This window comes from Seriola lalandi, unplaced genomic scaffold (assembly GCF_002814215.2).
Source record: "Seriola lalandi dorsalis isolate HSWRI2012SDOR001 ecotype SW California unplaced genomic scaffold, Sedor1 jcf7180002054939, whole genome shotgun sequence".
Classification (NCBI taxonomy): domain Eukaryota; kingdom Metazoa; phylum Chordata; class Actinopteri; order Carangiformes; family Carangidae; genus Seriola; species Seriola lalandi.
In genome coordinates, this window is record NW_019525659.1 from 2,258,538 (window position 1) to 2,285,373 (window position 26,836).

General features: G+C 42.7%; 3 protein-coding genes across 5 annotated transcripts in view; 2 read left to right on the forward strand and 1 right to left on the reverse strand.

The window, feature by feature from the left end:
* The window catches only part of nadk2 (NAD kinase 2, mitochondrial), a 9,219-nt gene extending 4,227 nt beyond the window's left edge, over positions 1-4,992 (forward strand). Inside the window, exons 7-12 of one of the 2 annotated variants that reach the window (XM_023397903.2) lie at positions 182-275; positions 411-554; positions 2,665-2,720; positions 2,801-2,854; positions 2,999-3,122; positions 3,217-4,992. In XM_023397903.2, coding sequence (XP_023253671.1) covers positions 182-275; positions 411-554; positions 2,665-2,720; positions 2,801-2,854; positions 2,999-3,122; positions 3,217-3,355 — 611 coding nt within the window. In that variant the 3' untranslated portion in view covers positions 3,356-4,992. The remainder of the gene's footprint in view (positions 1-181; positions 276-410; positions 555-2,664; positions 2,721-2,800; positions 2,855-2,998; positions 3,123-3,216) is intronic. The other variant, XM_023397904.2, reaches the window with a different exon arrangement.
* Positions 4,993-5,502: 510 nt separating this feature from the next.
* skp2 (S-phase kinase-associated protein 2, E3 ubiquitin protein ligase) lies at positions 5,503-12,021 on the reverse strand. The gene is made up of 10 exons (XM_023397833.2): positions 11,889-12,021; positions 11,031-11,281; positions 10,824-10,935; positions 10,288-10,431; positions 9,630-9,764; positions 8,646-8,744; positions 8,421-8,548; positions 7,237-7,288; positions 6,434-6,541; positions 5,503-6,361 (listed from the first exon to the last, which is right to left on the reverse strand). The coding sequence occupies exons 1-10, from the start codon at positions 11,951-11,953 to the stop codon at positions 6,142-6,144; spliced, it is 1,314 nt and encodes a 437-aa protein (XP_023253601.1). The 5' UTR covers positions 11,954-12,021; the 3' UTR covers positions 5,503-6,141.
* Positions 12,022-15,756: 3,735 nt separating this feature from the next.
* Positions 15,757-26,042, forward strand: macir (macrophage immunometabolism regulator). 2 transcript variants are annotated; one of them, XM_023397815.2, is made up of 3 exons: positions 15,757-15,890; positions 20,790-21,503; positions 23,748-26,042. In XM_023397815.2, the coding sequence occupies exon 2, from the start codon at positions 20,797-20,799 to the stop codon at positions 21,454-21,456; it is 660 nt and encodes a 219-aa protein (XP_023253583.1). In that variant the 5' UTR covers positions 15,757-15,890; positions 20,790-20,796; the 3' UTR covers positions 21,457-21,503; positions 23,748-26,042. The 2 variants fall into 2 exon arrangements, with proteins under 2 accessions (XP_023253583.1, XP_023253581.1); XM_023397813.2 differs by having other exon boundaries at positions 20,790-25,502.
* Positions 26,043-26,836: the final 794 nt, after the last annotated feature.

Here is a 26,836-nt window from a genome sequence, read left to right on the forward strand (position 1 = left end):
CCCCCCCAACATGTACCTGTCCCCCTCCTCCTGTCTGTCCGTGTCTCCTGTCTGCTCTCCTGTGTTGTGTTTGAACCAGAAAGAATTTGTGGATCAGGAACTGATTAATTATAGATCAGGATGTTTGATCTGTGTCTCTGGAAGTTGTTTTGTTCTTCTACTAATTGAGTCAATTTCTCAGGGACCGGGACTCTACACGATAGCTTCTCCAAGACCAGTCTGCTCCCCATCAGGAGTCTGAACGAGATCTTCATTGGAGAGTCTCTGTCCTCCAGGTACCTCCGTCACCTAACCACTGCATTCAAATCTGTGTGTGTACCTGTGTCTGTGTGTATGTTAACCCCCAGCCCCCTCACCACCACCCTGTCCCTACCTCCAGCACTCATCAGGGGAATCTCTGTCCACCACAGGGGGAAGTTAAACTCCTTCAAACACCATGTTAACCTCTTGCTCCATAGGGCCTCCTACTATGAGATCTCTGTGGACGACGGCCCTTGGGAAAAGCAGAAGAGTTCAGGACTCAGCATCTGTACAGGAACCGGATCCAAAGCCTGGTACACATGAGTATAATCTACTTTCAGCTTCACATGGAGTGGGGACATGACTCAGGGTCAACATCAGCACCAGAGAGAGAATATTTACTCACTTGAACAGCAGACTAAACACGACCTACAGACCCAAACCAACAGGCCTCACACTCATGTTGCTATTGTTAGTCTGACCAGTAGTGGGGCTGAAACCTTTATGCAGGGGGTGGAGCTAGAGGAAAGGTCACAGGGGCATTATAAAGGAGTTTACTTCCTCAGGGGCATATTGTCATAGGAGCGTGTTGATCTCAGTCTAACAGCTTCCTGTGGCCGTTTCTTCTTCTACTGTTCCTCCTGCAGTGTTAAAAACAGACCCACCGACAATTTTAAAGGAGTAGTTTGACATTTTGGGAATATGCTGATTTACTGTCTTGCTGGTGTACAGTCTGAAGTCGAATGTATAGTATGAAGGTAAAACCAGGAGATGCTCAGCTTAGCATAGCAACTGGAATCAGGGGACACATCTGGCTTGTAGCAACACCTCCTCAGATCATGTGTGAACACGTCTGTCTCTGTTTTCAGTCTTTAAGCTGAACTCAAAAAATCTGTCTCCTCCTCCAGCTTCATTCTCACCTGACAGACACGAGTGTTGTCACAGCTCCTTTTCAAAATGTCAAACTGTTGCTTTAATCCAGTCTCTGTCTGGAGGCTTTTAAACAGGCCTGTAGAAACCAAAGGAGGAGGCATTCAGATATGTGCAGAGTAGCACAGTTGTGTGTGTGTAGTGACAGAAGCAGTGTGGTTACTGCACATACAGACTATGACCAGAGAGTGGAGAAGTGAGTCAGGCTTCAGGAGCAGACTCTGGATGTTTTGTCAGCATCAGTGGATCCGTTAGTGTCGTCTGTAAATTCTAATTTAAATAATTTAATTCATGTGTTTAACAATCTATTTTAGTTCAGTAGTTTCAGACCAACACAGTTTCGTTTTCCTGTCCAGTGCTCACATTGTTTAAATAGCAAATACATCTAAGCACCCATGGGTGTGTTTGTCTCAAAATGAGGTGTGGTCAGGTGCAGTGTTGGCACATTGTTATCATGAGGCAGCGGAAAGTGACTGACCAACAAAACCCAGTTCTGAAGTCAGTGGTGCATTATCAAGAGAGTAATCATAAGTCGGGTGCACAACGTGTATACACTCTGTCTGTTACACACGAGCAGAGCGTGGTGAAGATGTTCTCCAGATGTTTGGATCAGTCAGGTGGAAGATTAAAACACAGCCTCAGAAGGTGACATACTGTGTGTTGTATAACGTTGTCATGTGTCATGGCAGTCTGCTGGTCATAAATGAGGCTCTGCAGAGAAGCTTCTTTCTTACTACATTGTACGTGACTTATAAAGGGAAGATGAGTCGCACTCTGATTGGTTTATTGCATGTTACCCTCCATGATTAATAAGAGACTAATTACAGCTCTACTGAACCATGCACATGGAGCAGTGACAGTCAGAGCTCGAGGCAAATTGTTCTCAGGTTGTCCGTCAAGGACAAACGGATTAGACCTGTGGTCAAAGGTCAAAGGTCACTGTCAATGTGACTTCACAAAACACTTTTTAACCATTACCCAAGACTTCACAGCAATTATGACAAAATGTCACACAAATGGTTCATATTTAATAAGCCTCTGGATAAACAGGGATGAAACCTGAAACTAGTCTGCGTGCAGGAGGCAGACAACCACAAGGAGGCGATTCTTCTTTTAATATAGTAAAAGTGATATGGACACACTCTGAATGAGCTTCAGACTCTAAAACAGAGCGTTTTATTACTGTTAAATTAGTTTCAATTTATTTTTGTATCATAAATTCTCCAGTTGAGTCATCAGTGGAACAAATGGAGCTGGTTCCTACATGAGAGCACTGATGTCTATGGGCTCACATACATTTCCAGTTGTCAGTCAATGGAAAACTAAAGGAGAGAATACCATGAAAGTCAAACGGTGATGAAACGACAGTAAAGCTCTGATCCAGAAACCATATTTTTAAATGATGAAATGATGAGATGATGGTGTCAGTTCTTGTTCAGTCCGTATCAGTCCACATCTCAGCTCACTCATGACTTTCTGTCTCTGTGTCCACAGGTCGTACAACATCAACAAACTGTCTGAGCAGTCTGTGGAGGAGGTTTTAAAAATCGGTACGAGTGTGTGCAGAGTTTGTATGTTTCCCTGACTGTGAGCTGACATCACTGAAATCACTTCCTGTCTGTGTTTTTAGGGAAATCTCTGACAGGTCTTGAAATCCCACTTCATCCAGACTTTATTGAAAAGGGTGAGTTGATAATCGTCCTGTGTTTATTGTTGACTTGTGTATTTTATTTTTTATATTTTTAAGCTCTTGGTGTTGTGTGTGTGTGTGTGTGTGTGTGTGTGTGTGTGTGTGTGTGTGTGTGTGTGTGTGTGTGTGTGTGTTCAGTTACTGATGGATACAACGAGTCTCTGGTGTTCGGGCCGGACGACCGACGCTTGTTCTACAGTATTAGGGAGCCCATCGTCAACAGAGTGTTCTCCAGCAGCCGCCAGAGAGGCTTCGCCAGCAAGTCAGTACCGCTCCTCAGTGACCGCCCCTCAGCCTCTCGACATGAGACCTCAGGGTTTCAGCTCCTCAACCTTCTCATGTGTCTGCTCCTCCAGGGTGTGTGTCCGCTCTCGGTGTTGGGACGCCTGCATGGTGGTCGACGGTGGGACATCGTTTGAGTTCAACGACGGCGCCATCGCTACGATCAGCATGAGCGAGGAGGACCAGCTCCGGACGGTGGTTCTGGAGGACTGAGACGAGTCTGGAGCACCTGACTGGTTTCTCTCCGCCAACAGAGTTCAAAGGGACAAGGTCAAAGGGAAGAACCAGGTTTTAGCTTCTAGCCTCTACAGGTTTTGAATATTTTTATACCTGATAAAGGTATCAACGTTATTATTGTTCTATTACGTGTTTTAATTTTTCCAGATCAGATACTCTCACAGGCTGTAGCCCCCCGGGTTATGAAGACTGTGATCCACTTTATAGACATGAACTGATCCAGATCAGCAGTCTGAGAGCTGAGAAGGGTCAGGGAGAAACTGAGCGACTGTTCAATGTGTCTCTCTGTCGCAGTGGACTCAGGTCAGAGCAGTGACTTCAGTCATTCATGATGATGATGATGATGAAGATGATGATGATGATCAGACTGAACAGGACAGAGGGTTGTGATTTACCTTCACACCTGTGTAACCTCTGATTATTGCCCTTTAAAGGATAAAACAGACGTTATATTGTATTTAAATTTTTTAATTGTCAGCAAATCTCTCTCAGTCCTGACTTCTCTGCTGTCTGTGGCCCTGTCTCAGCCAGGGATGAACTGAGTAGATTTTAGTGACTGTGAGTGTGAATGGTTGTCTGTCTCTATGTGTTTGCCCTGCGATGGACTGGCGACCTGTCCAGGGTGTACCCCGCCTCTCGCCCGAGAAGATGCTGGGATAGGCTCCAGCCCCCCCGCGACCCTACTAGAGGATAAGCGGTAATGAATGAATGAATGTTCTGCAAAGACACTTCTGGTCACAGTGTCTCCTTCCTGAGTTACAATGTTGAATAATGACCAGGTTTCCCGTGATCTGACTGCAGGGGATGGACATTTGTTGGGGACTATTTTCAGCATTTGTTGCTATAGTGAGTGTGTGTGGCAGCAGGATTGTGTGTGTGTGTGTGTATGTGTGACTGAGTCAGAATAAACTACAGTGTATGTGTTCATGGTGTAAAGAAATGTATGTAGCTCACATACATCCCGCTGTAGATACACAATAATCAGTTGTGATCAGGAAAGCCAGTGCTGATTTTGATGTATTGACAATAATAGATATAGAGAAGATCATCATCATCATCATCATCATCATCATTTTAAAACAGTCAAATTTAGAGAACACTTTATGAAAGTATTTCGAGTGTATCTCCAGCTGAAGCACAGAGGCTGTTTGTTCTGTTGTTTACTGATAAAGATATTTTTGGATCATAGGTTATATTTTTATAACTGGTTGAGACATGTGGGAGGGAAGAATGAAGTGCACTACAGACTGAATTTTACTCCATGTTTTAGGTCAAAACTCTGTAACTGACAGAATGAATTTTACTGAAACAGCCTCATGTGCCTGGAGGAGATGTGTCTGATCTCCACAGCACAGACAACATGATGCAAACATGTTTTTACCCAGTGAAGACTCTCATCACTAAAGGCTTTAAGAAAGGACACGGAGGAGGAACACACAGGTGTGTTAATAAACTCCCGCCTCAGCAGTATCACATTGTTGGTGCAGCAAGGATGAGTTGACAAACTGATGATGAAGGTGTAGTTTCCAGCGTGCCAAAGGCCTCGGGTCCTCGTGGACATGATGTGTCACTGTGTTTCTGTTTTGATCAGATAAAGTGATGTGGAAAAGAAACACCTGTGTTTTTATTTGAGCTCCTCGCAGCCTCTACAGTAGATTTGTTACGATGGTAAAAGTTTTAATGAAACTACATTCACTGACGCTGTATCATGCTGGGGACAGAAATATCACCCTTTAAAACAGTCAGACGGTTCTTGTAATTTGGGTGAACTGACCCTTTAATTTCCACTGTAGACACCAATTGAAAAATGAATAAATGGTAAATGAGCCGATGGTATGTAGAATCAATCACTAGTCAATCTCTGGCTCCATCCTGAGTAAAAACTCTAGAGACTGTTGTTATGACAACAGGCTTCAACAAAGCTCTGGATTAAAGGTCTGAAGACTTTTGTAAATCAGATTTCAGTTTTTGATTAAGCAATATCACAGTAGAGGGAGTGGTGATGTATTGAATAGCAGCACGGTTGTGATTCGGTCGTGCGCCCCTTTATCTAAGAACTACCGGAACCAACTTACTAGATAAAATCGAATTGAGCCTAAAAACCAAATTAAACCCACGAAAACCAGTTTGTGTAATTCAGTGGTTTTACTTGAAGGAAATGAACAGTTTACAAAGCAAAACATTGAAGTTCAGTCTGAATGAAATGATAATCTTGAGCATCAACCTTACTGATCATTGTGAACCCTGATCATTGTGAAAGCAGCTGCTGTGTAGCTGAGGGTCAGGTTAATGATCAGTGGGGAACACTGACACAGTTCAGCTCCTGATCATTTACAACAATATAAACCAGCTCCTGTTGAACACTGTGGTTCATTAAAACATCATTTCACATAAAAACCTACTGATTAAAATCAGCTGTTTCTCATTATCTCAGCTGATCATCATATTAAAACATCAGGGATCAGCTGTCCCACATATTTACACACATTCTGTTCACACACTCCAACATGAACTGGAGCAACATTCAAATGACTTGACTCTAAAAAAAAATAAAGAACACTTCTCTATGAGCATGTTCAGTACTTAAAGACCTGGTCCAGGACTTGGCTTCAGTACCGTCAATGCCAACATCTCTAAAAGCTTCTTCAGTAGCAGCAGGAAACTGAAACATGGCTCCATCACTGCACCTCAGGCTGGACTCCTCTGTGTGCTGGGACGCTGCCGCAACAGAGACGGACTCAGCTCAGAGGGAGGTGTGGCGGTCACAGCCTGAACCTCAGCCGACACTTCCTGTTCCACATTGTGCGGTCGTTGAGGAAACCGACGAGCCTGCTGGAGGGCGTGGGCCGGGCCACGCCGGAGAAAGGTCTGGAGTTGATGCTGACGTGAGGCATCTCCTTCTTTAGGGAGGGCAGGTGGCCGTCTTGTACGAGGCCGAAGACGTCCAGGAGACACAGCGTGGGCAGCGTCTTCCCCAGGTCCCTGCAGGTGAGACACAGGTTAGAACCAGACTCTGAGTCAGTGACTCACAGTAATAGAGGCAGGTGAACTTACGTGAGAGCAGCCAGGTGAATGTGATAGCAGCGGCTCAGGGACAGGTGCAGCAGATTCTTGAGTTGTGCGAAGACGGGGAAGCTGTCGGCCATCAGCTGAGTGCTGTCACTGAAACACACAGTAACCATGGTGATGTAGGACAGACATGGAGACACACTGAGGTAAGTTTTCACGTTGAAGTCCAAGCTTTGATGTTAAGTGTTTCATGTAAGTGCCTTCGTCAAACCCTGTCACATTCAATTGACATGGTTTGTTTGGTAACTAGTCTAGCGTGCTAGCGAGTTCATGTTAGCTGTTAATGTTGACTTAAGGCTTGAATAAAACAAGTCGACTGTCAGCGTTTACAGAGCTTTTGGTTCATCATTCACATTACATTGCTTTATGCATCATTTCTCACATATTAGAAATGTGAAGAAACAAATCAGTTGTGAATTTGATGTAAGCATAACATTCAATTGCAAAAAACCATTGAAATCTTCCCGTGGGTAAAGTTCTGCTGTAAAACATGTCTGTTATACCAGATGGTGGGCATCTTGAAATTTCAAATGGCCAATGGAATTTTTCAAATTAATGGTCCCCAGATGAAAAAATTAACCAATTTGGTGCTTGTTTCCACATTTGATTTGTTATCTGCTGCACTATTAGCATGGTGTATTGAATTTAAGTCCAATATTAAATCTACTTTAAGGTGTATGTAACACTCACACAGTACACAAGGTGTGCGTCAGGTGTGTACACCTGTATCTCTCTCTGGACTCGGCTGTAATGAACTCATCAAACTGCTCACGAGGAATGAAACTTACCTTAAATCTAGAGTTTGAATGTGAGGACACCGCTCCACCAGCACCTTCACATCTGGAAAAAGAGACGCAGACACACTGTCATGTCACATCTGCACTGTCATGTGTCTGCAGCTGCTGCATCAGGACACACTGAACGTGTGTGAGCCACACTGAGGGCGTGCTGCTCTCACAGCTGTTTTCTTTACACTAGTGATGCAGATCAGTTATATCTGCAGAGCAGGCCCAGTCAGAAAAATGAACATGTAACATGTTACCATGTCAACATGTGTAATATCCCACTGAGAAATGATGGTGATGTGAGATCAGCTCTCTAAATCGTGGAAATTAATTCATTAAGGTGGATTATTTATGCGGACATGAGGCTTTGGAGCCTGTGCATCATTATGGTCCTAAGTCCTGAACAGTATCTAAATATTATCACTGAGCAGAGGGTAAACAAGAACACCAGACCACAGAGCCCTCGTTGCAGCTGCACATGAAATATGAAGCAGCAGCAGCAGCAGATGAAGTCTGCAGCCTTCAGACCTGAGGCCTTTTCCAGGTCATGAAGCTCAGCTCGGTCTCACACTCAGCCTCACTATGATGACAATGTTGTCATGAACTTCCATTTAAATTAAGGGGACAACAAGTACAAGTACTGACCAGATGAAGGTCTGTGTTCTCATTAAGTCCATGTAAGGAGCTATAGGAGTTATAACAGGCCTGAGCCATCTGTAAAATGCCCCGTCACTCTGTCCTGCTGTGGTGAGTTTCTGTCCTGTAGCGCCCCCCGGGGGCCAAAATCCACCACAACCATCATCAAGTGCTCTGCATTTAGATTTGTTTCTTTTTTTGAGTCTCAGTCTCATCATCATCATCATCATCTTCTTCACCTGCATGGTCTCCTCTGTACTCCTCAGACTGACAGAGCTCATCTGAGTCTTTAACTGTTGAAATAACTCACAGCTGCAGTGTGTCTCAGTCACACACTTCTTTATATACTGATGTAAACGTACTCAAATTAAAGCTGAGACATGGCTCTTTAATGTAGTTTCTATTATTGTATTTCTGATTTCTGAATGTGTTGAAGCTGAGTCTGAATAAACATTAAGATGTGCGACAGTCCGAACACCGGTGGTTTGGAGCTGCAGTGAACCATCAGGCTGATCTATGGACCCCGGTGAACTGATGTGAACGTCACTCACCGTCTAGCATCAGGCTCTCCCTGTAGCCGCTGAGGTTGAGGTGAGTAACACCTGAGCTCAGGTTATTGATGACACTCTTCACATGATCACTGTTGAATTCACACCATGATATGTTCAGCTGCTCTATGCTGCACAGAAGAAGAAGAAACGCACAGTATTAATTAATTAATGACCTGCTGTTATGTGGAAAACAGATTCTGACAGGTGATGTACTGAGCAGCCGACCTGGAGCAGGATCTGAGCATGTCAGCCAGAGCAGCAGCAGAGAAGCCGGAGCAGCCGCTCAGGTTGAGCTGCACCAGGTTCAGGTTCTTGGACAGAGAACTGAGAGAGAGAGAGAGAGAGAGAGAGAGAGACACATGGTCAAACATACAGAAATATTAGGCAGGAATTCTTCCCAAAATTTTAAATCAAAAAAAGCCCCTGTTTCAAAAGCTGAACAGACAGGGAGAAATGACCCGTCATTCCATGGGAAAAGAAAGAATGTGCCGTGTTGGCTGCTAAATGTGCCACTTCCTGTCACAACACAAGACAGCTATATATAGAAACCAAATGTATTTACCACCACTGTCTCCTTGTTCTGTATCTATACATCTGCTTTTACTTATGTGTATGTATATGTTTGTGTTTGCGTATATTTGCATATGTATATATGTGAAGGTATACGTATATATGTACATAATTTTATTTGTTTTTTCCTTTTCTTTATTTCATTATCAATTATTCTATTAATATTGTAATTGACTTTTGTTTTTGATAATTGAGTTCCATTGATTAAACCCTGACTCTTATTCTTCAACTATAACACCCAGCTGACTGAGACACATGGTCAAAACCTGGTCCTGACCTTACAATTTAATAGTTATTACATTTACAAGTTACATTATGGAGACTTAGTTTGTTATGAAATGGATGTTGAGTCTCAACAATGTGACACACACAAAATAACAATTATTGTGACTATAATGAAGATAATAAAGCTGCGCACACCGTCTTTAAATGACATCTCTGAATCTACAGAGCGAATAAGCTGCCCGAGACAACATGAATTACTAATTTACTGATCACATTTTAACAGCGTTCTGCAGATTTACAAACGGTTGCTATAATTATGAAGAACACATCAATGGGAATGACTCAGGCTCTGATGAGGCTGAGCTGGTTTGGTGGAGGCAATGAACGAGCGGGGCGGCACAGCTGAACACTTACTTGATGATGGTGTCTGAGAGCCGCAGACCCTCCAGGCTCAGATGCTCCAGCAACCTGCACTGACAGATGATGCTCTCCAGAGCCGAGGTGGGGATGATGGAGCTGGACAGATCCATCTGGACCATCTGCAGTGAGCTGAAGGTGACAAAAAAAAGAATCAAGACATCAGTGACCTCTTTCAGAAGAGGGTTGGGAAATGTTTCACTTGCAAAGAATGAAGCCTCCATTAACTCCCATTTCCCAATTCATCAATGTGGCACCTACAAAGTTTGCATTTGACAGTTGTGTTGGTCGCTCTCTCAGAACGTTGTGACCTCCCTCTTCTGTATGTGGCTCTCAGCTCATTGGTTCATACTGAAGATGTACATCTTTACAACCAGCTGATAAATGTGTAGTTACTTTCAGTGGTGGATTAATGTGTAATTACTGTGGTGAGTATTTGTGTCCGCAGGATGGTGTGTGTGTGTGTGTGTGTGTGTGTCTGTGTGTGTGTGTGGACTGAGTCAAAATAAACTCCAGTGTGTGTTCATGATGTTGACAACAGAAAAAATACAGAGCGTCATTCTTTGAACAAGAAATCTGACCCAGCAGAACTGAACCCAGACCTGTACAGACCAGAATACAGTCTGGACCTGAATGACAAATCTGCTGGACTCACCCCGAGACTGTGAAGTGCAGCTCCTCCATGAAGGAGCGAGGGCAGCGCAGCCTGCGGACCCCAGTTTTCAGAACCCGCTGCAGAGCTGCATCCATGTGGGTCAAACCCTCCAGATCCACGCTGTGCCACAGAGACTCGTCAAACCTGGGACGGAGACACGGGCAGGGTATGTTCATACAGTCAAGGTGGGAGAACTACTACAGTGTGTTGACAGTATCAGGAAGGACTGGAGAAACTGTGCCCTGTCTGAGGAGTCACGGTTAGGACAGATTTGACTGGTGTTATATATCGCAGTCTTTTCTGTGTAGGGTTATGCTGCATGGTTATTTATCTGGGATCATGAATTCAATTTATTGGATTCTTAGGACCCAAATTAAACTGTAGTGTGTCACAAGAGCCATGTTATCCATTAGGATACCATCGAAGAACAACTAAAATACACCTATTTGTAGAATCTTGTTTATATTTTGGTGCAAATATGAAGAATATTTCACTCCTGAGTCATGCTCTGAAAACCGCACTGGTCAGAGACTCACACTAAGCGGTGCCAGCGCTTGCAGACTGTGGACATCCTGAGCAGGTCCTGCAGAGGGAGGTAGAAGAGGATCTTGAGAAGCAGCTCGTCCGGTAAGTGGTCCCATGAAATACCTGCAAAGGAACAAAGTAAAAGTAATACGGCTGTTAATCACAGCTACAGACAAAACACCACAGCTGCTGAGAGGAGGTCAGTGAGGTTTTCCTGCCTGATGTGGAGTCCTTCTTCCTCCTGGACCTCCTGGCCAGGACAAAATGGTTGCAGTCGTTCTCCTTCCCTTTGCTGATGAGCCGCTGGTGCTTGTGTCGGGGCGACCACTGCTGGATGAGCTCTGTGGGGGTGCACTCTGTGTCCAGGCCCTCACTCAGGCAGCCTCTGGACTTGCGTTTGTTGGTCCTGTTGCAATGAGACAACATGGAGCCCTGGAGGCTGAAGCAGGGCAGATCCTGCAGGGGCATGCTGGGAAGGAGGGAGAACTGATCAAAAAACTCATCTTGTAAATGTTAATTATGTAACACTTCGACCTGTTATAGGAACAGCTCAGACAGAGACTGGTTAGAAAAGCCATCCTCCCCCAGACAACAACCTCTCTGCCCGCCATATTGATGCAGCTACCAGAGGATTGACCGCGCAAACTCTGACTGCTTAAGACAATGAAAACGTTCTGTCACCTGTATTTGTGGTTATATATGAGTACACAGTTACACTGACTTTTTATTCTCTTATTCTGCCACTAGTTTACACTTTAAAACAGCGGGAAATGAGCTCAGATGGACGGAGGCCTGGTCCTGCTCAAAGCGCGGTATCGATTATTAATAGCTTCAGTTTTGAGCTATAGCTGCTAAAATGGAGATTTACAGATACACAACTTACGACACAGACTCACAACTCACCAAACATCTACTCTGACCGATCAGTGGTGGTTCTTTAATAGTAACACAACCGAGATAACGAACTAGTCTGGTGAGCGCTGCTTCATTTTCACATGGATCTCACGCTGAAACTGAACGTTACCGCTGCTGAACCTATTCTCCATGAAACCCGTATAAACCAGCAGAGACCGTACCTGTCTGTGGGCCTCTCCTCTGGGTCAGTGCTCGCGGTTCGGTCGGTACAATCCGTGGACAACATGAAGGAATTGCCCGGTTCTCCTCAGCCCTCCAACTTGGACGCTTTAAACTCACCGCCAGATACAGGGCGCCCTGTGTCCACACGTCACAGACGCATCTGTACGTCGTACGTCTTACGTCACGAGTCCCGCTGAGTGGCTCGTGTGGTATTCCGGTCTTGCTCGTTTTTTCCGCCTTTTTTAGAGGCGCCTTTAACAGTTAAATTTGATTATTTGCGTAGAAAAACAGCTTAATGTTTAAGAGACACAACTATGTGATTTTGCAGTGAAACACAGCAGTGTTGGCAGGAAATGAATAACATCTTATCTGTCACTACAAAGAGTGACCCACTATGCATGTTACATAGCAAAGACAGTGTATTTCACAGAAGATTGGAGCCTTTTATGTCATACATAACTAGTATACAGACATATGGTCACAAGCAATCTGTTGTTTTTATTCATTGACACTGAAAACTGCATCAGGATGATGTTGTTGATAACTCTGCTTATCATATTGGTATCGTTGTGTTTCCCTCTGTGTCAGAGTTGGACCCCCACCCCAAATCTGGAAACACCAGAGAACTTGACCAGAGTATTCCATATGGGCTGCAGCTCTGCCTTCATCACAATACCACCAGATGATCACTTCACCACCCTCCAGACAGGCCATATATGGTGTTGTGGACAAGCCAAATGAGTTCAACCTGTTCTACAACAGGTTTGACACAGCCTCACCTGTTCTCCCCCACTACTTCAGCTGCAGCTTCTCCTACTGCATCTCCTCCACAACCTGGAACTGCAGCTGCAACCCCCTCCACACTGGGGTCAAGTCTCCTGTCCTTTACAGCGGAGGAGGTGAGGGCGGAGCTCAAGAGGCTAACAGGCCCGGATGGTGTGTGTCCGGGGCTGTTAAAGGACTGTGAAGCCCAGCTGGCTGAGCCTCTCCAGAGGATCTTTAACTTAAGCCTTCAAACAGGGAGCCCATGTTTGAAGGCTTAGAAATAAAGAAAGATTCCTTTCATTTTAAATTTTAAACCACGATCAAACTTCATCACTGCCAAGAAAAGAAATACAATCATGGCAAGAACTGTCCTTTTGTTGATTCAATTTTATTGTTATGGCAATTTCCATACCTTTTTAACATATATGTTACAATCTTTTTATTCTACAGGTTCTACAGTCAGTAGGTTGTTTCAGAGTCATCCGATTCTGTAAATGTGGAACAATACAACAATGTGTTTACATAAAAAATGTACTTTTGAATACTTCAGTATTCAGTTTTAAAATCAAGTACTCCAGTACTTTAACTAAGCTGCACACGACAAATCAAAACTCATGTTGACTACAGTTGGACATGGATGTGGTGCAGTGCTTATAGAAGAGGAGGGCTGTGTGTAGTGTGCAGTCTGTTAGCTCTGGTATTATGCGATAGAAGTGAAGCTCGGTTAAACTTGGCCCGCAGTCCAACTGCAGCCCTTCATGACTGTGAGTTTATCATGCAGTGGTGATGGTGTTATCAGCCAGGTATCTGAGATCACAGTTTCATCTGAGGAGGTTTCTATATCCCTCTGAGACTGGTTGACACTCTCCACCTCAGAGCCAGGTGTTAGTGAAGCTAAGCACAAACAACAGCGTTTCGTGTCACATATGGAAACACTGAGTTTAGTGGAAGGTGTATGGCTGAGCCTAATAATGATAGCCTCTCTAATACTGCAGTCATCCTACAATGACAACACCCAGTCCTTACTTCATTATCTGGTACCTGCTCAACTGCTCTGTGTCTCCCATCGGCAGTGAACATCCCACAGACACATGAGCAATAATGAACAGCCTGTTTGAAGACTCAGGTGTGAAGCAGTCAGGACTAGGACTTTGGTTACCTATAGGTAAGTGTTGAAACCTGACATCTGCTCAGTCCCAGGAAGGTGGGATTTAACCCCCCAACCTATTAGGACACACCTGAACTGATAAGAGGCCTGGATCAGCCTTTGTCATTCTCTCCCTTTGTTTGCCCCCCCCCCCCGGGTACTAAATCTGAGCTCTTAGATCATAGCCAGACATTGGCAGGCAAATGTGCATCTCTGGCACACTATGATATCCTTAGTTGGAAGGTGGAAGATAGGAATATGTTATCACCTACAATAATAGTCATAATATACTCATAATACATAGTGTATATAGAAAAATCACTTGTGCATGTATAACTTCCAGAATGTGACAGTTGATGATTGAGCACATGTGACATATGGAGGTTTCATCTCTGGTAACAGCTGATCTTTGTTGGTGTCAGCTGAGGTCAACACCTCAGACACCAGAGAGCAGTCAGATCGTCTGGTGATGGCTGAACAATGAACTTACCAACAGTAAAGTTTGGTAACAAGACGCCTTGGCTGCGTCATCGTGACCTGGCGTGGCTCAGGAAGGGAGCAAAATGTAGAAATTAAAATATAATCATTCTTTGTATTGAAAGCAGATGGCCCTAGCAACCGTCGCACAGATGCGACCCCCAAAATGTATATAAGGAGAGGTTTTTCCTTTGTCTGTGGGTGATTTTCTAATATAGGATGTCTGCTTGACTTGTGTAATCTGAAGCACCCGTGGGGGCTGCCATACTGTTGCCAGGACAGATCAGAGTTTTGTTTGTATACACGCCATGTTGCAGATAAACTTGCATTCAGTGAAACTCTCAGAATCTCAGTGTGATAAATGAGTCCTCGTCTACGGTTGATTCTAATTCACCTAATTAGAGGGTTTCTGTTGAACCTCAAATCGGGGACCCGATTTAGTTTTAGTTGTAAGAGGTGCAGCTTTAAAGCCTGAAGTTTGCCGAGGTCCAAGAAGAACCACCACAATCTAAAGTTCAGAAGGCCTCACAGTAGCAGAGGAAGGTCCAACATCGATGAATTAAGTTGATGAATTGAATTAAAATGAGAGATATTTAACCTGGAGAGGCAGCGGGGGGAAACTCAGCAGGGATGGTATGTGGTATGTGTAGGTATGTGCAACACTTACCAACATCACAGCACCAGGTCTTTACTGCACCGCGCTGTCATCTAGAATACTGTAGCTATGGTAACAAGTACCACCTCCCCCCTCCATGAGTCCTCTGGAGACTGAAGCAGAGGTCTTATAGTGAGGAACTACTGCAGCCAAGTATTCAGCTCTACTCCATCTCCTCCCCTGATGAAAAGACTAGGCTTTGGTAAAATGAAACGTTTCCATTCAATTCAAATCATTTTCATGTCTTTTTTTCTAAATGAATAGTTGAACCAGTCAACATCTTAAAGAAATATAAAAGCATAAAATAAATGACAAATACCCTGTTTCATAATTTGACAGGGAATGTGTATATTCCCTGTCAACTTTGTCTCTGAATCTTGAAAGTACCTGATTTACAGAATAAACCATGTGTATAATTTAAAATGAAACGTCTCTAATTTTGTATATTATTTCCTATTATAATCCCAAACTGTGTCTGTGTGTTAGTATATTCTATATAATTATCAGATTATTCCTCTTTAAATAGGTCATTATATAGTTTGACAGTCTTATTACGTTTTTTAGTATTTAAAAGATCAAGAGTCTAAATATAAATAAATATAGAAATATATTCTCTAAATTGCCTGGGTTTTGTTAATCTGCATTTATGTATAAATTGAATGTCATGTTGATTATGTATAATATATAATATATATATATATAATATATATATATTTTTAGATTGGCTATTGAGTGTGTGTGTGTGTGTGTGTGTGTGTGTGTGTGTGTGTGTGTGTGTGTGTGTGTGTGTGTGTGTGTTAGTCATGACCGCTCTGAGCCCGTCGTTACGACAGACAGTGTAACAGTTTTCTGTGACAGACCGGAAGTGTTCCTGTGCTGCTGTTGACGGAACACGGAGACGGAGGCTGGAGACTCACAGAGGAGGAGCTGAACCCCGGATCGTCCGCAGTCAAACAGGTTTGTTCTGGTTCTGTTTCCTCTGAGCTTATCAACAATAACTGATTTATATCTGATGGGGATTAAACCACGGGGATGAATCATCTTCCTCCAGCCGATCAGACGGCATCAGATGCGCTCGCGACTTGATCTTGTCATCAGGTGTGAAGTCGGTGTTTTAAATGATTGTACGTCGCATTTAAACCTGGGTGGTCCAGCGCTGAGGACACAGGGTGAGGACACTGTCCTCTGTGCCGGTGGTGCAGGGACACAGGGCTTCTCCTCCAGCAGAGGACAGGATGAGCCGGCCTGTCGTCTCTAGCACAGCCATCTTTACTCTGTCATGTCATCCCTCACACAGCTCTCACCCGGCACCCCGCACCGCGGCTCTCGCGGCTCTGTGGGATCTGAGGTCTGAGTGTGAGGCCTGGTGTTGCAGGGCTGATGCACCGGGAGGGTTTTCTGTCTCTGGCTCGGTACGGCACGATTTAGCCGCGCCATAGCGACCACAGGCCTCCACTGCGGCTTCTACCTCTCTCTCTCTCTCTCTCTCTCTCTCTCTCTATCTCTCTCTCTCTCTCTCTCTATCTCTCTCTATGTGTGTGTGTGTGTATGCTGGTTCATCTGTGTTTGATTTCACCATCATTATAACAGCAGTTGAAACAAAGAACACAGTTGTTATTGAGTGTTTTTATATCACGGAAATCAGGAAACCGGTCCACACCCTCCCTGTTTACTGTATTATTTTTCCATTCAGACTGTAGTGCTCATACATACTGATACTGTTGCCATCAGCCACAGCCCTGTCAGCAGTTTTCCTTGGTAAAGGTGATTCTAAAGAAAAATGTTGACCTGAAATCTGAGTCATCCAGATTTACGTGTGATGGTCTTTAATTTTTGTATAATACGTGTATAATATATGTATATTTATTATTGACTGTAAGGTAGCATGAATTCATTATTTATATTATTCATTATTCATGTGTTTGTCAGGAATAATAAAGGTAGTATACTTATATAATGAGCTCACACAACCAGTAGTTTAAGGTTCTTCAGTTTTTTTCAGTACAGAGCCACTTACTGAGGATACACAACCAATCACAGCTGTACATAATATTAATGCCCATTATCAGTTATGTAAGGACATGAAACATTTACTCACAACCTCAGTGCTCTACAGGGATTTGTAGCATAGTGGTTAAAAGTTGGTAACTTTTATTAAAGGACACCTGTTATGTTCATTTATATTTTTTATTCCTTAGTCCTTATTTATCTCCAACTGCCTGTTATACAGCCCCTCAGTTAAACAGGAAATTAGCTCAGTTCTCATTAACAGACCTCCTTAAAAGCCTGCTTTCTTCTGATTGGCCAAACATCTGAAAGCCTGGTGGGGGGCAGCCCCATCCTCTCGCTGACGTGGAGATTCTGAATGTAAACTGTAAAACTCAGTAACTAATAACTAAAACGAAGTAACAGAACATAATTGATTGAATTGATAGATTGATTAAGCGCCTCTGTTCTGTGAATATTATTATGCTCATTACCTGCTTATTGTGTATTTAGTCTTTCAGTCGCAATCCATGTATTACATTTTCCTACATATTTCCCTGTTAATAGTTGTGCATGAGGGAAATGTACTAAAATGCCACTGAAGTGGAAAATGTCTTCTGTCAGGAAACACCGAAGCTAACGTTGCTGGTAAAATGTTGTTCTGCTGTCATCTACCATACAACTATAGTACGGTGTCCTTGAGTGCCAAGAAAGGCGCCTTTAAATAAAATGTATTATTATTATTATTATAATAAACCTGCACAGTTGTTTTTTTTGTATACAAAGGGAACTTGTGTACGCACCGAAAAAAGAACAGTGCCATCATGACATGATGACACACTAAAACCATGGACTGTACATAAAGATGGACATAGCCTCTGTGACGCCGCCCACAGAGGAGGGGTGAGCAGAGATTTCAGTGCATGCTTGTTTGTGGCAAGCATATGCTCAACCACCTGTCACTCAAAGAGGCCACGCCCTCAATTATACATAACCTTAAACCTTGATAAAATTCAAAAACATGTTTATTTCTGCTGTAAAGTTGGACATTTTAACATGGGAGTCTATGGGATTGACTCACCATTGGAGCCAGACTCTAGTGGTCATTAGAGGAACTGCAGTGTTGGCTTCATATTTCAGCCCCGGAGGTTGATGCTTGGCTAAAACTAACCAGGCCTGTGCTCTAATCAGCTTTGTTTGAGGGTGTGCCAAACTAGCTAGTAACTGGCTTTATGCAAATGTGTTACATGGTGACGTAGATAAGTTATGGAGGTGAGTGTGAGTCCTGTATCATCAGATGATGATACACCTAACTGTAGCTCATCCACAGGGCTAAGGCTAAGTCACCAGTTAGCTTAGCTGCAGTGGGAAATGGCTGAAAGCTTTTCATTTACAGGATCTTGGTGATCATTAGATTGATGTTGTAGATGAGCTTTGACCTGATCATTTCAATGTGTCCCTGCTGCTAAAGTCCTGCTTGTTGCACTAATAAGTAGAATTTGTGGCTAAGTAGCTATGTTTGATGGCTAACATTTAGCTAAGACGGTGCTGTTAGCTAAATTGATAGTTTACTGCTAATATTAATGAATTAATTACAAGAGCAATGTCCAACCTTCAGTGAGAATAATTAACTAATTGTCGAACACATTCAGTGAAAATCACTGTGCATGGTGTGTTCACATGTACAGATACAGCTTTTTTAGCTATGTACTGTTTGAGTCTGTCGAGCTCACTGGGGACATAGGGCTGCAAGTCAAGTCTCACAATGAATTCACAATGAACAGCATCATCACTGTCTCAGCTGTTTGAATCTGTATGTGTTAGATGCTAGCTGGGTGCAGCAGCTTGAAATGCAGGACTGGAGCATCAGTATGAAAATAACGACGACTGCATGATGACTTAATTTATTTTCTGAGAACAGGAACGAGAAACTTGACGTTTCCTTACAGATATCAAGTAGGTGCTTCTGCAACCACCACACCACCATCTCCCATCTCTCTCTGTGTTGTTGGCGAATCACTATCAGATACAGGAAGAGAGAAGATGTTGAACACGGCTTTCATTTTCAAAAGATGATTTGTGGTTTTCAAGGTTTTAGATTTGATTCAATAAAAATCTGTTAAAGACAACCTGATTCCTTCAGGTTAACTTTCTATAGCTGCACCCACAACTTCCGTCATCTGTTGTAATGTGGGCCTCATTCACCTAGGACCTATTGTAGATATAAGTTAGGGGGAACACATTGGAGTATGTAACTGCTGTGCAAGAGGTGGTCGTAACCGGGGATAGTGATGATAACAGCAGTACCACAGTCATATGTTTACCGTCATCAGTTATTTATGTTCAATTATCAGTAGTTTTCTTGGCGTTGGAGGGATGAGCAAACATTTCCTATACAGTATAAAAGGTGCGAACGATAGACTGTAAATAAAGATGAACTAGTCTCTGTGACCTCACCCACAGTTGTCTTATGAGTGGTTTTGAAATTCAGAGTGAGCTGCTCCTCCTTTGCTATCTTGGCAGTGCCTGACTCTGCCGTACTCGTGGCTAATCCAACAATGGTCAAAAAGGAAGGGCCGAGATTTTGGCGTATGCCGGTTTGTGGCAAGCACACGCTCACCCACTTGTCGCTCAAAGAGTCGACGCCTTCTATTATGCATAACTTTAAGCCTTAATAAAATGTAAACAGGTGAGTTATATAAACAGTTGTCATGAAGGAGGAAATTAGATCTAGAGACCAAAACTGTTTTTGTACCAGGCTGTAAACATGTTTATTTCTGCTGTAAAGTTGGACATTTTAACATGGGAGTCTATGGGGATTGACTCACTGTTGGAGCCAGACTCTAGTGGTCATTAGAGGAACTGCTGGATTTGGTTCTTCAGTGTTGGCTTCATTTTCCAGCCTCAGAGGTTGATGCTTGGTATGAACATGTAATTTGGGGGTCATTGTGGTTTTGTCGGCATTGGAGGTCGTCACAGAGCTGGATCGACGTCCATGTAAAAGGGAGAGCAGGTACTATGGGACCGACACTGATGCTGTTGTGTTACATGTCACACCTTTGACTCCTGAAGATTGACATGCTGTTTAAAATCCCACACTGGAGCAGTATCATGACGACTTTGTTAGGTTCAGTGAAAACAAGCAGAAGTGAAAAAAGAGAGAGGAGAAGTAGATGTAAACTGTAGGTGCGATGGAATACAATTTTATTTAACCTGAAACAGTTCAAAAACATTAAATCAATTACAGGCTAGTACAGGCTCCGCCACTGGCTCCATTACAGTCGCCTTGGGTGTCGCTGTTAAACAGTTCTTCTTCTTCTGATGTTTTTCTTTTTTGAGGGTTGGTGAACTGCTTCTTGGTGCATTATCGCTACCTTCTGGTGAGTGTCGTTAAATCTCTCAAGAGTTAATGACACTTATGTTCACGTTTGCACCACCTACAGCAGTGAAGGTCATGAAATCAGCTTTTTGTGTATATTTGTTGGTGAGTACTTCATGTACACTTACTGAGCGGTTGGACATTGAGGGGTCTGAAAAATCCCTGTTTTGTTTAGATGAGTTACTCTGACAGACAGACTGAGATGTTCCAGGTTCATCAGTGTTATCTCTCTGATCTGTAACTGTCATATTAAACTAACATGATAAAAGCCTCATCATGATTTGTGATGTACTGAGTGTACTGTTGTTCAGGTTTTTGCAGTGTACTGGTTCTCTGCCAGCCAGAACACTTGAATGCATGTAAACACAGTCAGTGTTAGACCAGAAAGTGAATGATGACGAGGAGCAGCTGGATCTTGTACTTGACGTTTTGTTGTATCTGTTCTCCAGACACCAGACTGACTTAATTGATGTTGTTTCTCTGCCTTTCAGTCAGGATATGTCTGTCAGGATGGAGATGGATATCAGTGGAGTGTCCCGGACACACGTCTCCATCCTCCCTGCAGCTGAGATCAAGGCCACACTGAAACCAGAAGCAGAGAGACCTCGCTGTGCCAGCACCCCGTGTTCCCCCATCAGAGGGACTGTCGCAGGATACCAGATCCTGCACATGGACTCTAACTATCTGGTGGGCTTCACCACCGGTGAGGAGCTGCTCAAACTGGCCCACAAGTGGTCAGAAGGCGCCCCAGAAAAGAGCTCTGTATCAGAGTCCGTGTCCAGCCCCATCCAGAGTCCTGTCCCCAAGTCTGTGGACTTGGGCATCCACCGGTCTTCACGAATCTTCAAAGGCAAAAATCGCTACTACCAACCCTACGACATCCCTGCTGCCAACGGGCGGAGGCGGAGGCGTATGCCCAGCTCCAGCGACACCTTCCTCAGGTCCCTGGCCCACGGAGAGCCTGGGCCTGGGAGGGGTCTGCATGCTCCACTACCCCTATGTCTGCTTAAAGGAAAGGGAGCCCAGTCCAAGTCCCTGGACTACCTTAACCTGGACAAAATAAGCATCAAAGAGTCATCGGACACTGAGGTGTTACAGTACCAGCTGCAGCACCTTACCCTGCGGGGGGAGCGCGTGTTTACCAGGAACAAGACATGAGCACAGTGGAAGGCCTGTTGAGGCGTCGGTCACCCTCTGGGGTTTAGGTGCTATTTCCAGCCTGGTCTCTTTCTACTCAGATTATAAAGGGTTCCTTAAGAAGACAGTCTGATAATCCTGTTTATTATTAACTGGGGGTTTTACCTTGTACTGTACACATAACGTGGTGAAGAAAATCCTTAAATTAGTCCTCACATCGTAATGAGGTGTTGAGGTTAAAAAAAAATGTGAATTACAGTGCATTCAGAAAGTATTCAGACCCCTTCACTTGTCTTACATCTTGTTATGTTGCAGCCTCATGATAAAATTGTTTAAATTAGATCAATTTAAAGTGCAAAATATCTAAAATTCAGTTTTCTCTTTGTCATTATGGGTAAAAATTATAAATAATTTTAGCATAAAGCTGCAACATAACAAAAAGTGAAACAAGTGAAGGGGTCTGAAGACTTTCTGAGTGCACTGTATATAAACTTAGCAATAACTAGTGAACCTATTTATTGACAGTGTTGTGTGTTTGTACTGGTCAGAGACGCACTAATATATCAGCTGACAGCTGAGAGAAGCACATATCACATACTGTATCAGCTTTAAATGCACCGTTGCTACCAGGCCAATTATAGATTTACTGCTTATCTGTGAGGAGTTGTGTTCATGGACGTTTTGCATACAACTGTCAAATCAGCAAGATGATACTTTTAGTACGTTGCTAATTTATTTATTGCTGTCAATGTGTTTTTAAACTTCTTATTTACCATGAGGTGGACATGTGGAAAAAACTAATTGATGCTCCACTCAGTCTGTTTACTGAGAGGCAGGTAAAGGTGAGCTGATTAAAGGTCCCATATTTTACACTTTCCCTGTGTTTTATTTGACGTGTTAATCCAATGATCTGACTGTTTTCTGAGGGATTGAATAAAAATATAGCAGATTATAGGTTAACACTCAGAGAAACCAAATCCTGCAAGGTTGGATGGTGGATCCAGGTGGGCGGGGCTTGGGGCATGGCTGAGAGCAGTGACTGCTTTGTTGTGACATCACAAAGTTCCAGAAGTCCTGACGGCTGGTTTTAAGGCTCAGTTTCTGAATACAGGCTGTGTGCATTTCTCTGTGGACTGAGGCTTTGATACTTTCACAGTATTAATAAAGAACCTAGACCTGATCTATAATCAAACAACACATGGACAGAGACCTTTATACTATATGGACCTTTAAAGGATCTTAATACAACACTCACGCTGGGTATTGAACTGTGATACTTTTATGGACTGACTGAATTGGTTTGATTGTATCAAGGATCAAAAATAGTCTTGTCCTTTGATAATAGTAAATGAGTAATGTCATCAGTGTAAGTGAGCCACTCAGTATGCAGCATGCCTTGACCAAGATCTAATAATGCTGGTGATTGGCTGTTTATTTACACGAACACGTTTGAGTGAGCAAAGAGACTGAGCCTCAAAATAAAACTATATACTATAACTATAATATATAATACTAGAACTATAAAAAAATTTGTACTATAATGTGCGTTGTAATTTTCTTTTTGTCAAAATGGATTTGATCAAATTGGTATTGAAAAAGTATCATTAAGAATCTGTAACAGTACTGATATTGAACATTTTGGAATGACCAGTCCTACTGTGATCATTCCCTCTGTCCACACTGTGATTAGAGAAGCATCAGAGAAAGGAGAGGGATGACACACAGCAGAGGTCCCTCAGCCAGACCCAAACCAGGAACTTTTCAGTTTCATGCTCAGCTTCTCAGACCTCTAGTCTCGGTGATCCACCATCATGATCCCCTCCTGATGTGACCGTACTGCAGTCTGCGGGGGAGACGATCCACTCTCTAGTTTGTCTAACTCAGACTGCTGACGCTTCATTTAGCTCCAGCTCAACTTCAGAATGTATTTTTACACAGGACGAGGACGTGGACGTTTCCCTCCATGTCTTACAGATACTCACACAGAGGGGGATCAGGGAGATGAATGATTATAGCAATTCATGTTGGTGACAGCAGTGACCTTTGACCTGGTTGGAGATCAGAGATCAGAAAACACCTGTATCCCTGCAGTATTGTCCTCCAGATGTGGAGAGATACAGACAGATGAGTGGAGCATCACCTCAGTCTTTTTTACGCCTGTTCAGTGGCTATTGTGGGCAGGTATGGTTGGGAATATATTGGCTTTAGAAAAGCATATTGGTGCATCTCTAGTTTTGTATATTGGTTATGGGTGCACAACAACAGTATGTACAGGTGTGTCTTTTTAATGAGTGTGTGTGTTCCCCTTACAGCTGGTAACGGACGTGTTTCCAATGCCTCTCCTGCAGAAACAGAGTTTTCTGCACCTGATTGCACTGTTGGACGTCTACTACAGACTCTCTCTGGAAACAGCAGTGCACCTTGACATTGTCACCACCACGGCACCAGTTAGGTGTTCACAGTAAACGCTGCAATATTGTATATAAGCAAGCCATGTGAACACTTACAGTTCTGCAGAAACATCCGTACACCCCCTGAGTTTTCGCACAGTTTGTTTTGTTGCTTTGAGAGGAAATTGTGATTTCTTTATCTCAGAACTTCAGTGTTTTGACACTAAAACATTAGACATTTCCATTAACTTTATTAACATGTAACATGTAACATCTGGACCTCTGTGTTAAATTTTATGTGATGATGGCATCTTTCAAATTGTTTTGTTGTAGAAAAAGAGTCAAACTGGTGCGGTGTGTGTTACTTTGAGGCAATTCAATCTCAGATCCTGCAAGTCACCAGTCAGATAAATTCAAATCCTGCTCATAGAGGCTTTAAATATTTAGTATAAATATGTTTGTAGATGTTTTTGAAAATAGTCCAGAATACAGTGGCCACATGTTCTTCATCTTTGAATCAATGTGAAGAGCGTGGATGTGGGATTTAGTTGTTCCGAATACTTGAATAACATGAGACGTCCACATGAGGTGAATGATCAAAATAAGGATTTTGTCCACAGTGTTAGATCAGCAGGTGGAGCATGATGGACACTGCATCTCTATCCACCTGTTTTTATGCTCATTTTAAATTTGCTCACAGAAAATTTTGAATCCTGGAAATTAGAAAAAAAAAAAAAAATATCACAAAGGAACTTTTCCACACAGCTCAGGTGGAAGTTTGTGTATTGATAAAAGCAAAATGCAATAAATCGGTGATGATGTGCATAGAGCATGTGGCTTAATGGCTATTTGCCAAGTTTTGCTATTGCTACATGGCTAACGTTAGCATTAACAGCTGTTTACTTACCAGTCTTGCCAAGAGCTTCAGCCAATGTGGCTTTTACAATACGAGAAGTCATAATACTGGACGCAACAGTGAATCAGTATCAGAAAGTGATGAGATGGTCCAACTGGGCTGGAGCTAGCTGGTTAGCATGCTAACTTCAGTAGAAGAAAAGATGTGATAAAGACAAGATTATTATTTATTTATTCATTGGTGTTTGTTTCCACCTCTGGAAACAGCTGTTGGTGAGTAAAGGAATCAAGTTTGTTGCTGAACTGCTAATGCTAATGTTAGCTATGTAGCAATAGCAATACCTTTAAATGTGCACTGAAGTCAAAAGTCAGATTTCCATCATGTTTTCCACCTGCAGCTCTTTCAATGACCTCATCTTCTTCTGCAGTGCTTTAATGGCGTCAACTGTTCATTTTCATGAAACAAATATACATGAAGGGACAATAACATAAATTGAATTTTGATGGTTTTCTGGACATTCAATTAAATTTAGTTTGCACCACATCTGGATGGAACATGTGTCTTCAGTGGAGCTGAGGTTCTTATCTTAAAATTCACTGAAATTCACAGAGATCTTTTCTCAGAAAATAAAGGCAGAATCATGATCTGTGTCTGAGCGGCATCGTGAGGTTTAGTCAGTTACAGTGTTGTTCACCGTCACTGGCTGCAGACTGACTGAAAACCTATTGGGTTGACATGTTTTTTCTTTTACTTTATTGTGCTCACTTTATTTATTCTGTTTGTTTTAGTTAATTTTTTAGTCAATAAATAAATGAATTAAAGTAACGACAATTCTCTGTTTGTTTAACCTCATGCTGGACACAGCTGTGCTTCACTGCTCTGTTACTGATGTTATAAATCAGCTTAGACTTCAGAGTGTTAATGATGATGATCATGTTAAAAACATCTATTGTTACTGTGTGTTGGAGAAAATATCTCACTAGCACACACAACGTCCCACACACATAAACCTACATGTAAACAGGTTATTGTTGGGGTGAAGATGGTTAGCATTTAGCAAATTATAGCTCTATATTAGACACTATTCACATTAAAAATTATTTAAATGTTAAACAGTTGCTAATAGTGGTCTAAAATGGCCACAACTGCCAAGAAAAGCATAGAGTGATCTGAAAACATGACGTCATTTTATTTTGAGACACTTTGATTTAAAGCTCAGGGGGTATACAAACTGTTTCACCATAAACTGTATGTAAAGTCACTCTTATGCACTTCTATTGATTCCTGAAGCCAAACTGAAAATGTACGCTTGATGTTAACCAATGACTGTTAGATCATTAAAGGTTATTTCAAACAGAAAATCAGAAGGAAGCTGAGACTTTATATTTCTGTCTGATGAGAGACTGCAGGTCTGCAGCCCTCAGTTAAAACCTATGAGCTGAGTTTTGAATACACTATTGTGCAGAATAGAAAACAGGTCTGTACATTAAAACATCAAATTGGCAGCGTAGCGTCCATGATTTCACCCACAGGTTTGAAACTCAGAGAGAGCTGCTCCACCTTTGCCTTCTTGGCAGTGCCTGACTCCACCTAACTTTTTGGCTTATCCATAATCGGAGACGTGTGTGGAGCTCAGAACCAAATTTGAGGCAGTATGAACAGTATGTGAGGCTTTAAATCATTAATCGTTAATTAAACTTGTGTGGGTTTCTCTGATTAATTAGTGCCACGGGTGCTCAGCTCCGAGGCACTCCTCTACAGCTAGAATAGAGAGGAGTGCCTCTATTAATATTCTGTTTCGGGTTTATTATTCTTCCGACAAATTTCGGCGCGTAACTCATCCCGCAGCTTTGAGAAAACCCTGGTAATATATACATCAAAACGTGCGTCTTGATCCCGAAAGGGGTGCTATGACTTTTGGTGTTAAAATTCCAATTTTTCCCAAAGTTATTCCCAAAAAACTGGGAATAAATAATGCATTTTTTCTACAAAATTGCACCTTTTTTCTGAGTCACGCAGCTCTCTCATAACTGCATGTAGAAATGTGATTCAAACTATAAAACGGAGGAAAACTTCTGCTCTCTCAAAAAGACAGGAACTGTTTTTACATAACATTTAAACTTTTCAAACTATGAGCACTCAAAGGAGGAGTGCA